The sequence below is a fragment of the Paramisgurnus dabryanus genome, chromosome 10 (genome assembly GCF_030506205.2).
Source record: "Paramisgurnus dabryanus chromosome 10, PD_genome_1.1, whole genome shotgun sequence".
Classification (NCBI taxonomy): Eukaryota; Metazoa; Chordata; class Actinopteri; order Cypriniformes; family Cobitidae; genus Paramisgurnus; species Paramisgurnus dabryanus.
In genome coordinates this window covers 3,964,278-3,983,470 of record NC_133346.1, presented here as the reverse complement: position 1 = coordinate 3,983,470, position 19,193 = coordinate 3,964,278, and the positions used below count along the sequence as shown (strand labels likewise).

The 19,193-nt window shown below is 34.1% G+C and overlaps 1 protein-coding gene across 1 annotated transcript in view; it reads right to left on the bottom strand.

Moving 5' to 3' along the window:
• mef2ca (myocyte enhancer factor 2ca) overlaps positions 1–19,193 on the bottom strand; it is a 51,632-nt gene that overhangs the window by 3,285 nt on the left and 29,154 nt on the right. The window contains exons 5-10 of the mRNA XM_065262333.2: positions 11,066–11,206; positions 10,772–10,952; positions 7,169–7,216; positions 3,990–4,156; positions 3,200–3,329; positions 74–197 (exon numbers count right to left, since the gene is read on the bottom strand). Coding sequence (XP_065118405.1) covers positions 74–197; positions 3,200–3,329; positions 3,990–4,156; positions 7,169–7,216; positions 10,772–10,952; positions 11,066–11,206 — 791 coding nt within the window. The remainder of the gene's footprint in view (positions 1–73; positions 198–3,199; positions 3,330–3,989; positions 4,157–7,168; positions 7,217–10,771; positions 10,953–11,065; positions 11,207–19,193) is intronic.

The following is a 19,193-nucleotide window of genomic DNA, read 5'->3' as shown; positions in this document are numbered from 1 at the left end:
CATTTACAGTATTATTTTCATCATTGTACTTTTTAAATTGTGTTTTGGACACATGTGTATGGATGATGCTCACCCTAAATGTCCAAGACCAGAGTGCTGCATGTTCTGTTGCCAGCCGGTCATTGAACCCAGATGAAGAGAAGCCGAGCTGTTGAAAGCCGTCAGAGAGGCCAGGTCACCACTGCTGAGAGAATACTCTAGACGGGGAAAGAAAAAACTTTAATAAATTATATGAACTGTATTGTGCTTTATCTTATGGATTACTGCATTGGGTAAGAATGCTTAACCAATGGCGCCACCTGGTGGTGCGATTTTGATTCTACACACACAGTTAATCTAAAGAACTGAGCTAACTAAACAATAATACATGTTTGGGGGTACTAAAAAAACTCAATATAAAAAATAAAAAAATTCTTTTTTGCTGCCATTAATTTTTAAGTACCATCAAACTGGCTTTACAATCATTTCAACTTAATATTTTTTAATGTTTTCATATTACTTAAACTTCTCAAAATTACTTAAGCAATTTCAACTTATAAGTAACAGCAACTAACCACTGGTCAGAAATAATTTTTCAGGTATAATAATAAGCAAAACATGAGATATGTGTGTATAATAAAATTAGGGCTACCAAAAGATTAATTGCGATTAATCGCATACAAAATAAAAGTTTGTTTTTGGGTAATATGTGTGTGAGGTCTGTGTAATTATTTTGTATATAGAAATACACACATACATGTATATATTAGATTTGAATACATTTTTTTATATAAATAAAAAAATATATAAATAATTTTTTCTTAAATTTATACATGTATGTTGTGTGTATTTATATATTCTATACATAATAACTGCACACAATACACACAAATATATTATGCAAAACACACTTTTATTTTGTATGTGATTGATCTTTTGAAAGCCCTAATAAAAAATAATATGCGAAACACACATATGTGTGTATAATAAAAATTAGGGCTGTCAAAAATTAATTGTGATTAATCGCATACAAAATAAAAGTTTGTTTTTGCGTTATATGAGTGTATTTTATATATATAAATAAATACACGCATGCATGTATGTATTTAAGAAACATTTACATGCATATATTAGATTTGAATACATTTTATATATAAATAAATAAAAAATAAATAAATAATTTATAAATAAAAATATATATAAAAAAAAATATTTAATTTATACATGTATGTTGTGTGTATTTATATATTATATACATAATAATTACACACAAATATATTATGCAAAACAAACTTTTATTTTGTATGCGATTCATCTTTTGATAGCCCTAATAAAAAATAATATGCAAAACACACACGTGTGTATAATAAAAATTAGGGCGTTCAAAAGATTAATTGTGATTAATCGCATACAGAATAAAAGTTTGTTTTTGCGTAATATATGTGTGTGCACTCTGTGTAAATATTTTGTATATATAAATACACACATGCATGTATGTATTTAAGAAACATTTTACATGTATATATTAGATTTGAATACATTTTATATGGAAATAAATAAAAATATATATAAATAATATTTTTCTCAAAATTAAACATGTATGTTGTGTGTATTTATATATTATATACATAATAATTACACACAATACACACAAATATATTATGCAAAACAAACTTTTATTTTGTATGCGATTAATCGTGACTATCTTTTGATAGCCCTAATAAAAATTATATGCAAAACACACATGTGTGTGTATAATAAAATTAGGGCTGTCAAAAGATTAAATGTGATTAATCGCATACAAAATAAAAGTTTGTTTTTGCGTTATATGAGTGTGCACTCTGTGTAATTATTTTATATATATATAAATAAATACACGCATGCATTTATGTATTTAAGAAACATTTACATGTGTATATATTAGATTTGAATACATTTTATATATAAATAAAAAATATATATATAAATAATTTATAAGTAAAAATATATGTAAAAAAAATCTTTACTTTATACATGTATGTTGTGTGTATTTATATATTATATACATAATAATTACACACAAATATATTATGCAAAACAAACTTTTATTTTGTATGCGATTAATTTTTTGATAGCCCTAATAAAAAATAATAAGCAAAACACACATATATGTGTATAATAAAATTAGGGCTGCCAAAAGATTAATTGTGATTAATCGCATACAGAATAAAAGTTTGTTTTTGCGTAATATATGTGTGTGCACTCTGTGTAAATATTTTGTATATATAAATACACACATGCATGTATGTATTTAAGAAACATTTACATGTATATATTAGATTTGAATACATTTTATATGGAAATAAATAAAAATATATATAAATAATATTTTTCTTAAATTTAAACATGTATGTTGTGTGTATTTATATATTATATACATAATAATTACACACAATACACACAAATATATTATGCAAAACAAACTTTTATTTTGTATGCGATTAATCGTGACTATCTTTTGATAGCCCTAATAAAAATAATATGCAAAACACACATATGTGTGTATAATAAAAATTAGGGCTGTCAAAAGATTAATTGTGATTAATCGCATACAAAATAAAAGTTTGTTTTTCCATAATATATGTGTGCGCACTGTATGTAATTATTTTATATATATAAACACACACATGCATGTATCTATTTAAGAAACATTTACATGTATATATTATATTTGAATACATTTTATATGTAAATAAAAAAAATTTTTGCTTAAATTTAAACATGTATGTTGTGTGTATTTATATATTATATACATAATAATTACTCAAGATCCGTAACTTTTTTGCATATTAAAAAAAATCAAATCAACTCTAAATGTGACCCTGGACCACAAAACCAGTCATAAGTCACATGGGTATATTTGTAGCAATAGCCAAAAATACATCGTATCGGCCAAAATTATAAATTTTTAATGCTAAAAATCATTAGGATATGAAGTAAAGATTATGTGCCATGAAGATATTTTTTACATTTCCTGTAAATATATCAAAAATGTATTCATCATTAGTAATAAATGTTGCTAAGGACTTCATTTGGACAACTTTAAAGGTGATTTTCTTAATATTTAGATTTTCAAATATTTATATCTTGGCCAAATATTGTCCAATCTGAATGCAGGTTTTTTTAAGACATGACGAAACAGTGCTTTTCTCTATGAATATCTACTGTAGTCCGCTCTCACCTGTACCGTATGAGGTAGAGATGGCTGATGGGTAGCCGCCCATTCCCTGTCCTGGCAGAGTGGGCGTGGCCACAGACACCACTGGTGTGCTCAAGGATTGGGCCGACTGGGAATTATTTATTCTCTGGTTCTATAAAACAAGAAAATTTATTTCAACATTTATTAAAACAAAGGCGACAGAAAGCAACTATACAGGTAAATCCACAGGTGATGTCATTTATGCTCCATTTAACCGGTGATCATGACACCAATAACAGGTTATTACCCCTCCACCCGGTTATTCATCTACCATCCAACCAACCTCTGCTAAAGGGTCTCGCTGTTGCTATGGGAACTGCTGAAGCAGTCCCCTTGGCAACAGAGGAAAGAGACTGGATAGATGAAGATGTGAGCGAGAGGGTTGTCAACGTGAAACTTTTGCATGTGTTATTTTGGTTCTCTGTTCGTATAAGACTGTTTGACAGGTGTCTCACGTGAAGACACTTACCAGCAACATGTCGACGTCCTCCGACTGGCAAGCAATTAAAACGAATGAAATTCTAATTAGTTTTAATTCGAAACTTCTTTTCTGGCATGTGCCATCTCAATAACAGATGCAGACTGAATATGTGTGATAATTAACTTGTACTGCATGTGTTTGTTAAAAATAAGGGGGTGGAAGAACCATTTTTGGTTCTCAAAGAACCTAAGCATATGCATGCACACTTCAAATCCATCAAGGAAGTAAATCTGTCTATTAGTGAGCCTATCTGATATTTAGCGGGTGCAACAGATGCAGCCGTTGACTTACGATGGAGGGCATAGTGTTCTTGGATCCAGGTGGGATCAGGACGCGTAGGTCCGGCTTACGGCCGCTCATGTTCATGGACGGAGGAGATTTGGCCTGCATGGTCTTCGTCAGGCTCCCCGGAGAGACCAGCAGACCGGGGGAACCGCGGTGGTTTCCGTAGCCGTTACCTGTTTAATAATAGAAAATACAGTTTAATGATAGATATACATGAATTATAAAGAGCCAGTGAAATTAAAAACTACATCTAGCTGAGCCTTTTGATTTTACCCAAAACTCCCGGTTCAAGGTCACCGCAGAGGTCTTTACCTTATATATTGTTATTCATGAATTGAGTTGAATTATTTGTGGTTTATATGACAGATCATGTCTTTATGTGTTACACAAATCCTCAGGAAATCATTACTCGGTATTACTTGGTATTAAAGGAATAGTTCACCTAAAATAACTCAAACGCGACTCAAAATATGAATAGTTTTCTCTATATAAGACACATGTCTGGACCACAAAACTAGTTATGAGGAGCAATGGCCAGCAATACATTCACTGCAAAAAAATGACTTTCCTACATATTTTTGTCTTGTTTTTAGTACAAATATCTAAACATTCTTAAATCAAGATGCATTTTCTTGATGAGCAAAATGACCAAAGAAAAAAGTCTAAAAAAAAAATAAAGTTTAAGTAAATTTGTGCTTAGCAAATTGGCAAATGCTTTAAAATTGTTTTAAGTAAAAAACTTTTAACTTTTAAACTCTTAATTTATGAAAAAATATCTTGTCCCATTGCCAATTATTTTGTGCTTGTTTTAAGCACACATTTACTTAAATTGTATATTTTTTTGGTCTTAAAACTAGACTTATTTTCTTAGGTCATTTTGCTTAAACAAAATCTTGATTAAATTTTTTTGATATTTGTACTAAAAACAAGACAAAAATACCGTAAGAAAGTCATTTTTGCGGTCAAAATGATCAGGGTCATTCCACTAAATGGGTAACATTGCTGTCCCCAGGATATTAAAAGTATAAAAATGCATGAAAACTAACTCCAAAAAACATTTTATTATTAAGCAAAGTGTCCTGCATGTTAATCTAACACCAAATTTAACTAAATATTTTAAAACATTAATAAAAACTACATAGAACACTAAAAATTAGCATTTTTTATCTGTCCCTGCTCTCTATCTCTATACCTTTAAATAAAAAGCAAACAATTCTTTAGATATCTTTATTTTTTGCATTTTTTTGTATGGGTCCATATCACATCTTTGCTTTAAATATTTTTTACCATTAAAAAAAGTCATAATATTTTAGATAAAATGCACATTTTAGTCATGTCCCCAGGATTTCACTCAGTCCTGTTACCCAACACGTTCCCCCCTCTGAAAATTTAGGAATATCCCGCAAGTCACATATTCAAGAGGAAGTGACATCATCTGGATCTTCTGAATGTCATTTAAAGATCAAAAGTCACGTTTCTCATTTTCTTTTCTGTTTATTTTATGATATTGATGCTATGACTGTGAATGTACAGTCCTGTTATCTATATTATTTCTTTGATGTTGTCAAGATTATTTTCAAATAAAACATTTTGGTAAATCACTAGAATTTGCTAAGTGTCTTTATGCTATTAGCACACATTTACTGCACATATATCTCATGTATTTGCTAAATCTATTCTAAAAACTCTTTCAGTCCAGTTATCAAAATGCCTCAATCAATTAAGAAACCATGTTAAAAAAAAATAAACTAGTTACCTGAGATTTACCAATACTTATTTTGAAAAGTAAAACGTGTGTTATTAAATTACAACATGCAACTGGCACCGATTGGGTGGAATGACCCATCAATTTTTAAGCCAAAAATCATTAGGATATTAAGTAAAGATGTTTCATTAAGATATTTTTTATTATAAATATTACGGAGCCCCTAAGGGGACATGGAGCAAAAAATAAATAAACGTTAGTTTTGCGTGCGCACGTGAAACTACCATGTTTAGTTTTGGTTGCACATGTAAAACTTTTGCTTTCACATGCGCCCGAAAGTTTCACGTGAGCACGCAAAACTAAACTTAAAAAAGAAATTGTGCACATGAAGGTTTCGCGTGAGCACATGAAACTAAACTTTAGATTTTTTTTACTCCAATGTCACCTTAGGGGCTCGGTAAAATATATATATATATAAAATGTATTTATCATTAGTAATATGTGTTGTTAAGGATGTCATTTGGACAACTTTAAAGGCGATTTTCCCAATATTTTTTTTTCCAGATTTTCAAATAGTTGCATCTAGGCCAAATATTGTCCCATCATAACAAACATACATCAACGGAAAGCTTCAACAATTGATCCTTGTGAGAGGTTTTGTGGTCAAATATTGGAGTCACATTATGATGATGGATGGGCTTTAAACAATGATGTGCCATTAGAAAAGCTACCAGGATATGATTTAATGTAACTCTAAATATGCTGAAAACTGAAAGAAAGTCAAAGAAATGATGGACTTGTTTTCATTGTTATGTGAAATATTCCTTTAATAACTTAATAAAATAATTTTGTCAAGTCTAAAATTGAGAAAACTTTACTTTAGGGATGCACTAATATATATCGGCCTATAATCGGTATCGGCAGCTGATGATCAGGTCAGATTATATCCTGGTGGAAAAACACATCAGAACTCGTACTGTGTGATTATTTTATGTAAAAAGCAAAACTATCGGTATCTATCAGTATCGGTAGATATCTTTCCAAGAAATTTTGTATCTACTTCATACTTCAGTAAAAGCAGCGATGCTCTGTGACAATGTGTAAACTTTCTCCACAAATTTGTTTGACTAAATCTCATCCGGCTGTACAGTTGGTGGTTTCCTAATCTTTTTCATATCTCTAAATAAGTACAGCACTTTTTTGATCTTTTGTGGTAAAGCGCAGCCTCACATCCTGGCGTGTTATGTTTCCTCTCACCTAACGTAAGTGTTGAAAGCGTCGTCGTATTAGAATCCACCATAGGATGTTTTTTATGAAATATACTATTTAAGACCCTTCGCCGCAACATCCTACAGCGGTGCGCTGGCTAAATATCCGGGGAGGAACCAGTCAAGCACAGAGAAGCTTTGAATCAAACCAAGCGGCTCCGTCTGTACGAGACGGCAAACATATATGTATGGCAAATATACATCGTCCTTACCAGCACTGGTGCCCACTCCACCACCAAGATCTGGACCCATGAGGCCACCTAAGGATAAAACAGCAGACGTTAAACAAAACTGACGCTGAAAACTCGAACGGCACGCCTGACTGCCGCCTCTTTCCTGCGCCCGAGGAAGGAAAGCGTTCGAGAAAAAACATCTGTAAGTCTATCCGTGCCCACAAACCCCTGCTCAGCCCTATTGAGAAGATTCCTCCGTCCAAGAAAAACTTTTCAAAGTCTGTGCGGTTTCAGACGTCGCCGTCCCTGCCAAGACTCATATTTAGTTTTGCTGCTGTAATACGAAGCAAATTGTACCGGGAGGGCGAAGGATAATGACAGGAGAGACACTGTGGTCGACAGGACTCCAAAATAGATCTTTCAGACAATAATAACAAACCCACAGAGGGATTTAACTTCCCACACATGAATTACCACAGACTATGTCAAAAAACTTCACTTTCACGGTCTATATACATTATAAACACACACGTATACATATACAGTGCTTAACACATTTATTAGACCAGCACCCAATGTAAGCTTTGTGTTTAAACTAACCGTATTGATCATCACCAAAATCATTTGTTTATGTATCTGTAATGGTTAATCCATCAGTATATATGAGATTTTTAGTTACAGTAGTATTTCTAATGCTAAAATGTACTGTTTAAATTAATAAAGCACTTTCTTTTTTATTTAGATATCCAATTACAGTAGTTTACTGAATAGTGTTTGAAACCAATAGAGAGGTGCATAAATAAATTTGTCAAGCACTGTATATACAGTGGATGTTTCTTTTATTAACAACACTTTGGCCCTTTGGATGCCCAGAAATGACAAAACTTGTCTCATTTATTTAATTCATTTACTTTTAATGTCCAACAAGGATATAAATGCATAAATGATATAAGTGATTGGGGCTCACACAGTGTAAAAAGTGAAAAGTTGGTTACTTTATTTGCTAACACAAAAATAAAACTTAACATTTCACTTTTTTAAGTTGAATAAACTTAATTTTTAAGTGTCACTAATTGAAGTAACTTTTTATTAAGTTAAACCAACTTTTCACTTTTTACAGTGTGTAGCTCAACTGGTAAATGATGGTGTTAGCAACGTAATGGTCATGGGTTCAAAACCTATACTGATCAAACTTATATTGTTTGAATAAACACACTAGTTAGTTTGGATAAAAGCGTCTGATAAATGCATACACATGTGACCCTGGACCACAAAACCAGTCATAAGTCTCACGGGTATATTTGTAGCAATAGCCAACTATACAATGGGTATGGGTCAAAATTATCGATTTTTCTTTTATGCCAAAAATCATTAGGATATTAGATCATGTTCCTTGAAGATATTTCTTACCGTAAATATATAAACATTTATTTATCATTAGCAATATTTATATACACTTCATTTGGACAACTTTAAAGGTGATTTAGATTCTAGATTTTCAAAAAGTTGTAATGATTTTCAAGAAAAAAAAATTGTAGTATTTTTGTCTTGTTTTCAGTAAAAATATCTAAAAATTCTTAAATGAAGATGCTTTTTCTTGATGAGCAAAACGACCCAAGAAAATAAGTCTAGTTTTTACACCAAAAATATCAAATTTAAGTGATTTTGTGCATAAAACAAGCAAAACAATCTGCCAATGGGGTAAGCAAAAAATCTTGAACATTTTTCTTTAACACTAAATTCAAGAAAAGTTCAAGAAACATTTGCTTACCCCATTGGCAGATTTTTTGCTTGTCACAAAATCACTAAAATCTTAATTTAAGAATTTTTTGATATTTTTACTGAAAACAAGACAAAAATACTAAGAATTTGTTTTCTTGAAAATAATTTTTTGCAGTGCACCAAACACACTGCAAAATAATTACTTTCAAGAAAAAATTTACTTAGTATTTTTGTCTAGTTGTTTAGCAAAAACATCAAGAAAAAGCATCTTAATTTATTAATTTTTTGATATTTTTACTGAAAGCAAGACAAAAATACTAAGAAAATATTTTCTTGAAAATCTTTTTTTTGCAGTGCATTCACTGGAAAAAGTATTTTTGTCTTGATTTCAGTAAAAATATAAAAAAATTCTTAAATCAAGATTTTTAAATCAATTTTCTTGATAGGAAAATAAGTATTTAGACAAAAAATAAACTTTAGGTAAATTAGTACTTAAAACAAGCAAAAAAATCTGCCAATAAAATAAGAAAAATGATCTTGAAATAAGTTTTTCATAAACACTTCATTCAAGAAAATGTTTCTTATTCCATTGCCAGTTTTGTTTTTTTTTGCTTGTTTTAAGCACTAATTTACTTAAAGTTTATATTTTTTGTCTAAAAACTAGACTTATTTTCTTAGGTTATTTTGATAATCAAGAAAATACATCTTGATGTAAATTGTTTTTTATATTTTTCCTGAAAACAAGACAAAAATACTAAGTAAGAAAGTAATTTTTTGCAGTGTTGTCCTTTCCTAAAAACCATACATCAATGGAAAGCTTATTTATTCAGATTTCAGACGGTGTATAATTTCAAAACCAGACATAAGGGTCAATTTAAAAAAAATTACCCTTACGACTGGTTTTGTGGTCACAAATGTGTATGAAAATATAAATGCATAAAACTTATCTTGTCAAAACTAATTTTATGCCTGGCATTTTCTTATACTGAATACACTTTTAATTTTTTTTCATCTTAAAAAATGTACAACCCTAACCATGTATACATTTTAATACAGTAAATATAAATATGGTTTATTCTTATTTCAATCTTAGTTTTGATTATTATAGTTTTAAAAGTTGGTTCATCTTAAAAAGTAAGTTATTTGGTTGCATTAAAATGTTTGTTAATTCAACTTAAAAATATTAGTTGACATAACATTTTAATATTGTTAAATTAACTCAAAATGTCAAGGTAATCAGGTAACTTACTTTTTTAAGTTAAACCAACAAATCTTTTCTTACAGTGAATCTTTAATGATTAATTTTAACATTAGAAACATCTGTGTCTGGAACAAAACTGTCAAATCTATATTGAACGCATCTGAATAGTACCATAAACTGCAAGTTTTCACTATAAATTCAATGTGACCTTTAAATAATAACTTGAAATGCATTTGAATCAGTTTGAATAAACATCAACCCCTGTAACAAAAGTGGCAGTACATTTTGTGTGCCTATCCAGAGTAGGAATAATGTATTTTGATAAATCTGGGTCTGACCACACTTCCTTAACGAAACCCCGACCACAAACGCAGAACGAGAGTGAAAAAGAAAAAAAATGGTCATCTTTATTCGCCCGTTAAAAGTCAGGAGTTCCTCTACAAGCAGCCAAAACTCCCATAGAGACAGACACCTTTTTTTCACCTCAAAAGTGTACACGGTGTTTATATTACAGGCCCGGCACGGCCGAATATGGCTGAAGGAAATATTTGAGCGTATGTAATGATCTGTATGCGGTATTTGAATACATGGGAGGCGTGTTTTGATAACTGTTGGTGGTCCTCGGCGGAGCGGTTCGCTAATGATGTCAGTGAAGCGTTTAAATGAGCTTTATGTCCGGAGTCCCCGGCTAAGCGGAGAGCCCGGAGCGGGGTCAGTACCTGTGTTTCCTGCGCTCGGTGGTCGGTGGGTCACTCCAGGAGACATGCTGTTCCTCTGGAGAGATTGGTGGGACAGAGGCAACAGGTTGGGGTTGCCCAGAGAAGCTCCGGGGTGGTTGTAGATCAGGCTGTTAGGGTTGCTTGCAGGGATTGAGATCGGCATGTCGTAACTAGAAGGGGCCTAAATACAAAATGTATTCAAATTAAACAAAGGATATTTCAAATTTGGAAAGATAAGCATATTTGAATGAATATATGAATATATGTAACTTTTCATTTGTTTACTGCACTTACACACAATCTCTGCCTGCTGATCATCAGGTCGATGTCCTCGTTGATTTTGCGATATTTGTCTTCGGATTCAGGACTGTGGCCTGAATCTTCGGCATCGATATCAGGGCTATCACAGCCGTTGAGACCCTTCTTCCTCAGCGTCTGAAACAAACACACAAGCACAGAAAGTACGGTCACAACCTGAAGAGAAAACAGTCTTAAAGGGATAGTTCAACCCAAAATGAAAAATATGTCATCATTTACTCAGCCTCATTTGTTACACAAAGGAAGATATTTTGAAAAAAATCACAAACGGATCTGGGGCACCATTCACTTTCATAGTATTATTTTTTCTTACTATGGAAGTCAATGGTGCCCCAGATTTAAAATATTTTCCTTTGTGTACACTGTACAGTTTTTGGTGAGTAAATAATTTTTTGGGTGAACTATCCCTTTAAGAGAAACGTGCAATGTCTGGGTTGACCACAAGAGGGCTATGTTTGCAAACAAATAAAACTTGGGAACACTTGTGAATTGTGACTCTTTGAATCAAAGCATCTTTGATCTGAATCTTTATATTTAATTTAATTCTAAATGGGGCAATAATCACTGTACCATAATAAGTGGCTTTTGTATTTTTCCATTGCTTATTCAAAGGGTTCAAATATCGCAATTTAATACATTATTTGTGCTTCTGATTAGGCTTTAATGTTTTGTAAAATAGATTTTTCTAATAAAGAGAAAAAGAGGGGCTCATCTACGTTTTTGTGAGGTTGAATGACGGAGAGCTATTGGTTTATTTTCTAAGCGCTTCGCTCGCCGACATCACCGAGCCCCGGCAATTCCACTAATTCGACAGACGTCCACCTGTCGGGGACTTTGCACCTGTCCAACAAATCTCCTGAGGTCAGGGGGCGGGGCCGTAGCATCGGCCAATCACAGCCGCGGACCCGAGGGATGGCCGTAGAAGGCTTTTTTATGCCACTCGGAAACCCCACACCGTCCACCCCCATCGCACCGTCTGTGGGTCTCGGAGACCTCCAACTCACCGTCGTCGCGATGCTTTTAGAAACACGACTCAATCGCCAAAGCCTGACATCAGCGGACTAAACATGCAGACTGGCACAGACCGTTCCAGACCAACAGGGGGTGAGTCGAGTTCAGCTGAGCGCATTCCTCTCCGTTTCATCGCATGGCAACATTGAGGAGAAACACAACGGGCAATGCAAGCGTGACAATGTGTGAGATCACTTTTATATATCAGATCTCAAATTAAGACACGTGTCTCCTTTCGAACAACTAGGGGGGCTCAAAATGCAAATGCTTACAATGGTGTGCAGTCAGCACAGAAACTCGATAAAAGAGGAGAGACAGAGCCATCAGCACCTCCTTCTCCTCCCAGTCATCTCAAATCTACGGAGGCTTGCTCCTAATTAAACCAGAGCTGCATCTCGCTCCCACATGACAAAGACAGGCGCGGTCTGTCCGTATGTAGACACGGCGTCCTATATAGCTCGCTACACCGTAACCTTCAGCTGAGAAATGATGTTGTACGGGCATAGCAGGTGGTAACTGCGGACAGCTGAGGCCTTTTGCTGCCGGCAGCTGACTGACGGACCGACCCGACGCATCACGTCACCTCCAACCCTCTTCTGAGGTCCGCATGGGTGGTCTCACCTCACCTCAAACCGAGCTCATTATGACAAACTGTGTCAGGAGAAGCTTGAACAAGGGCAAAGCTTTGAGCCACACACACCAACCTGGAGGAAAATTATATTGTAGCCCTTTCATAGTCTTGTTTAGGTGTCTTTTGCATGATTTACTTATTTTTGTAACCATGCTGAAAGCAGGCGAACGATAGTAGGAAATAAAAATACTATGAAAGTCAATGGTGCCCCAAAACTGTTTAGTTACAAATGTAACTATCTTCCTCGAACAAAGACATTTTTATAGGTTTGAGCAACATGAGGGGGAGTAAATGATGACAGAAATGACATTTTTGGGTGAACTGTCCCTTTAAGGTGACGGCGAAACAGACCACATTCAAACGCCATAAAAAGCCATCAAGCATGTAACCACAAAAAGGCAGATTTAGGAGAAGTGTCGCCTTATTGTCTCAACAAGACTATTCGACAATTCTTCCACCTCTTCAGATGTACATATGTGTGTGTGTGTGTGTGGAAAGTTGTTGAGTCATAAGCTGGTACGGTCCCAAGCAACGCTACAGCTCGACACTATGACACTATGTACTGTACAGACGGACCCAGACAAGTGTGGCCGCTATTGGGAGAGAATAAAAACAAACTAAAAAAAAGGAAATAACAAATTACCAGTTCAAAATGGACTTAATAAAATAAAATCAGAGAAAAGAAAAAAAAAACGCAGTGTCGCAGTTGATTAAAACCAGATGGAAAGCCGTACCGTAGAAGAGCCAGAATCCTATTAGAGATGCAAAAAACCCACGTCAAGTTAAACCAGCGGGGGGATGCCTTCGTTCCTGCGGCAGGTCGCATGGCCAATGCGTGGCACAGTCTGGCCCGCCTCCAGGACTCCTTTCCACCAGCTGCTCCGACCACAGCAGCTGGCCAACGTTTGGAAAATGCCACACTGGGGACTTCTGGGTAATTTACCTCCTTTGATGCTCTCAGTACCCTATAATATCGAATCAAAGGCCCTCTCTTTTACTGCCACGAGTTGAGCGCCTCGCGTTTGGTATTAAACACAGCAGAGAGTGTAATTACGACAGCACATCCGTGGCACTCTCTCCAAACCGGCACGGTGGATATCCAATCCGACCGCGAGGAAACGGAAGAGCGGTCCGAAATGGAGGGAACATCTTGTGTGCCTTGATATTCTTGGGTTCGCTTCTGGAAAACGACACCTTTTGAGCTCTCTCACTTCACGGATTTGTGAGACCGTTGCAGTGAAATTCCTCAACTTTGGTAAAGCTTGCGTAGCTCTTTGAGAGTTATTTTAGGGATGATCTGAACCAAACCGAACAGATGAATACATGCTTATCTAAGCTTTATGGCACGTAAAATAAGTGTGCCACATACAGTAGTGTCTTGTTTAAAGCATCATTTTGTCTCTCTTTATTGGCTTCCAATAGAAAATAGATACACGTGTTGCTCACGTGATTGAGTATTGTCACCTTTAACTCTTTCAAAACACGTCATTGCTTGCGTTTAAACCAGACATCATCACTTTAACTAAGGCCTAAAACTTTCTTTACCCGGTGACCTAAATGCAGACATTCACATTAACATCGTATTGCATTTAAAAAATGTGTCACTAGACAACTAAACAGTCGTAACAGGTAAATTTTTTGTAATTGATATGATTATTTTCTGAAGCTGAATAAATAAGCTTTCCATTGATGTATGGTTTTTCAGAATAGGACAATAGATGCATCTATTAAAAAAAAAACTGTAATCTGAGGATGCAAAAAAACCACAACGTATTACGCAAAAACGTCAGGGCATGCAAAGAAAGAAACGTACGTGGAGCCCGGAGGCGGAGCTGCGGTATCAAACTTCCGCCCAAGTGCTCGCGCGCCCAATTCAACCGCTTGCTAAAATAAGGTAAGTTAAATACGACTAATTTTGTCGGCGTGAAATAACACAGAAATAAAAAATGAATAGTTAGTTTTATCTTTAATCTTTCCCCGAAGCTCAGAGAGTCCGCTCAGGGCAGCTGTCAATCACAAATGTCAATCATAACGACACGCCCCGTTTTTATAGCATCAAATTACTAGCTAAAATGAAACTTTTCACAAAAATGAACCTATATCAGTGTGTTAACAACTAACTTAAAGGACAAAAACCATCTTTCAGAAAATTTTATTGGAAGTGTAATTTCAACCTACAATTTTAAGTTTTGGCTTAAAAAAGTTGACATAACTCATAAATTCAAGTTGAAATTGTTTCACTTCTTTCTTTTAGCCCAAAGTAACATAAAAATATGTGTTGATTTGACAAAAATGCAAATTTTTGACCTTTTGCGCTAATGGAATGCGTTACCACTAAACTATACATTCACTTCAAAAAATGACTCTTTTACTTAGTATTTTTGTCTTGTTTTCAGTAAAAATATCAAAAAATTCTTAAATTAAGATGCTTTTTCTTGATTAACAAAATAACCTAGGAAAATAAATATATCAAAATAACCAAAAATATCAAATTTAAGTGATTTTGTACATAAAACAAGCAAAAAAAAATCTGCCAATGGAATAAGAAACATTTTTTGTGAATTACACTGCAAAATATGATTTTCAAGAAAAAAAAATCTTAGTATTTTTGTCTTGTTTTCAGTAAAAATATCTAAAAATTCTTAAATTAAGATGATTTTTCATGATGAGCAAAACAACCCAAGAAAATAAGTCTAGTTTTTAGACCAAAAATATCAAATTTAATTGATTTTGTACATAAAACAAGCAAACAAAATCTGCCAATGGGGTAAGCGATTTTTTCTTGAATTTAGTGTTTAAGAAAAATGTTAAAAAATTTTTGCTTACCACATTGGCAGATTTTTTTTGCTTGTTTTATGCACAAAATAACTTTGTAAATAAATTTGTGAGACAAAAATACTTAGAATTTTTTTTCTTGAAAATCATTTTTTGCAGTGTAAGTGTTTATGAAAAAAGTAAACTTATTTCCAGAATTTTTTCTTATGCCATTGTCTGATTTTTTTGCTTGTTTTAAGCACTAATTTACTTAAAGTTTATATTTTTTGTCTTAAAACTAGACTTATTTTCCTAGGTCATTTTGATCATCAAAAAAATAAATTTAATTTAAGAATTTTTTGATATTTTTACTGAAAACAAGACAAAAATACTAAGCAAGAAAGTAATTTTTTGCAGTATAAGCAGACTTATACATATTGCTTCTGAAATCAAAGTGCAAATCATTAACGCAAGTACGCATTGGATTGTCCCGCGTCTCTTTTTACGTAAATATATTTGGTGTTGTAGTGCCCAAATAATAACAAGCCCAAAAGCGTGACTAAAATCTATGAATAAAGCGAGAAAAAGCAACCAGCGACTGTCCATAGACATTTATTGTACCACTGCGGCCCTACTGACCCACATTAAAAATTTTAATGAATTCCCTCCGGGGCCTTTCGTTGTAAATACCCTCACATTATCACATTCATGTGATCAGAAAATTTGGTTTTCCACTGGAGCATCTTCACAGTATAGAGGACAGACAGTATGGGCATTCATGTAAAATTATTTTCTGATCACAAAGCCCTTCACTGTACCTAATAATGGGCTCTTGTGGACCCCAATCATTCACAATCGAGAGGCCCAAGTGTAAAAAGTAAAGAAATAAATGAAAGCTGTTTTCTCTCTCCATCGTTTTTGTCTTCTAAGCTTTTTATCTTCTAAGACATCATAACTGAAAAGAAACTTGCTAACAATAAGCACCATATATATATTTATATTCACTTCTGGTTCATTGTTGGGTCTCGGAAAACCTGACTCACGCAACAAGGTTCAGATTAATCCTGGAATGTAAAACAGCCCTGTGATGTCGTTCAATCGAGGATAAAGAAAACAGGGCGATAAATACTGAGCGTTTGAAACTTAAAGCATGAACGCGTCAGAACAATGACCCTTAACGTGGGCTGAGGTCAGCGCACGCTCGAATTTCACACCTTCTTTTCGAGTTTACATAGCTGAACAGATGGCAGATATGAGCCGACAGAAAAGCTCGGGGAAGTGCGTGTGACTAAAAGTCGGGTAACTCTTTATTTCCTCTCTTAAAAGTGTAAAAACGCCACCCGAACAAGTTTGATTTAAGCTTTAAGTGAAGTACGCAGCTGTTTGTGGTCGCCCGGGGCTCTCCATCAGTCGCACTTTTACTCAGAGGGAGAAAACAAGCGCGGGCGTCCTCTCTCTCTCTCTCTCCACGCCTATTCTTCTCCATTTTCTTTGGCACGGCTGGCAGACCGGTGCTATTTTTAGACGTGCTGCTTACTATTTTTAGAAAACTACCGGTTTTCAGGCATTTAACAGGGAGGGAGCACATAAAATTGCAAAGCTTGGGATAAGGAGGGGGTCTGGCACACAAGTTGGGCGTCTGCTCCTTATTTAAGGAGCTCTGAGAACCTCAGCTGCTCTCTGGCCGAGACAGAGAACGGAAAAGGGGCAGCGAGGTAAAGAATGTGAAAATCTTATAAATAACCACAAATCTTAGGCCAAGAGCACAAAATACAGCACGCTGTTACCAAGTGAAGCTGTAAACTCACGTTAACCCCTCTTTTTCGTGAAGGAGGAGGGCGAACGAATGTAAAACAAAGACTTCTCTATTGGAAGAAATTCCTGTTGAGATGAATCGCGTCTAATGTTTTGCGGTTTATTTTCACATCACTCTTACACAATCGAAATCGCATACGATTATACATTTAAGTTTTTATCTTACTGGAAAAGTTGATTCTAAATGGACCGATGTTTTGTGTAATGACAGCAAAACTGTATCACTGACTGTTGTTTTAATGTCTCATATTACTTCCAGCTCTCTCTTTTTCTCCCATAATAAAAAATAAAAATTATACAGTTATATATTTAAGCATATATAAAATCTGCAAAAAAACTGCCAATGGGGTAAGCAAAAAATCTTGAATTTTTTTTTAAACACTAACTTGAAGAAAAATGCAAGAAAAATTTGCTTACCCCATTGGCAGATTTTTTTGCTTGCACAAATGCACTTAAATTTGATATTTTTGGTCTAAAAACTAGACTTATTTTCTTGGGTCGTTTTGCTCATCAAGAAAAAGCATCTTAATTTAAGAATTTTTAGATATTTTTACTGAAAACATAAAAAAATACTAAGAAACTTTTTTCTTGAAAATAATTTTTTGCAGTGTATATATAAATGAAAATGGGATCTACTAATCTAATTGTTAACGCTTAATTAAAAAAAAAAGTTAAGGCCTGACTGCCTCAAAATTTTGAGTAATTTCAACTTAAAAATATTAGTTAATTTAAAAAAAGTTATGTAAAAATTTTGCATCAACTAATATTTTTAAGTTGTATTTACTCAAAACCATCAACTTGTGTTTTTACAGTGAATTTTGTCAACTTTAAGTGAAAAATTTAACGTGGAAAAACTTAAAGTGAGAAAATTTAAGTTGGGTAATTTTTTTAGGTGTTAAATCCAACTTTCACTTTTCACACAGTACAAATACCGTATTCTCTGGACTGTAAGCCGCACCAGAGTATAAGCTGCATCATTCAAAAATGCGTCTTTAAGACAAAATAACATATATAAGTCGCAGTGGCCTATACCAGTGGTTCCCAAATTTTTTCAGCTTGTGGACCCCCTTGTGTATGGTGCATTCCTTCACGGCCCCCCAAAGAAAATTTGTGACAAAAAACTGTTCTAAAACTTAACATTTTAATAAAAAAAAAACATTAAATTATACAAAAAAGTAGTGTTTTTGGTTAGTAGCCTTATTTTTTTAGGTTTAATTACACAGAATTCATGATAAATTAATGTATTTCATGAAATGTCATAAAACTGGGGCCCCCCTGGCACCATCTCGCGGCCCCCAGTTTGAAAACCACTGGACTATACGTTGCATTTATTTAGAAAATTATTTCACAAAATCCAAGCCGAAGAACAGGCATTTAATCTGGAAAGTAGGGCTGTGCAAAAAATCGACTGCGATTATCATGCGCGTGTCATCAGTAAAGCCGGTTATGTGATTAGTATTAAATCGCCATCAGCTGCTTTCAGATGGAGCGGCATTTATTAAACAGACCTGTAGTTCACCGAGAAGCTAGGCAAAATCGGGTTCATAATCGAGGAAAATCGATTCCGATTTTTTATGCGATTTTGCCTAGCTTCTCGGTGAACTACGGGTCTGTGTAATAAATGCTGCTCCATCTGAAAGCAGCTGATGGTGATTTACTTCTAATCACAGAACCGGCTTTACTGATGACACGCGCATGATAATCGCAGTCGATTTTTTGCACAGCCCTACTGGAAAGGCGAGAGTTATTCAACTAAACAATAGCAGACAGAACAGCAGGCTGAATAGGTATCTGTACGTTAAAGTAATATTATCAGTTATTTAAACGGTAAACGTAGCATACAGACTCATCATTCTGCATCACTGAATCCATTAAATTACATAAATACAGGAG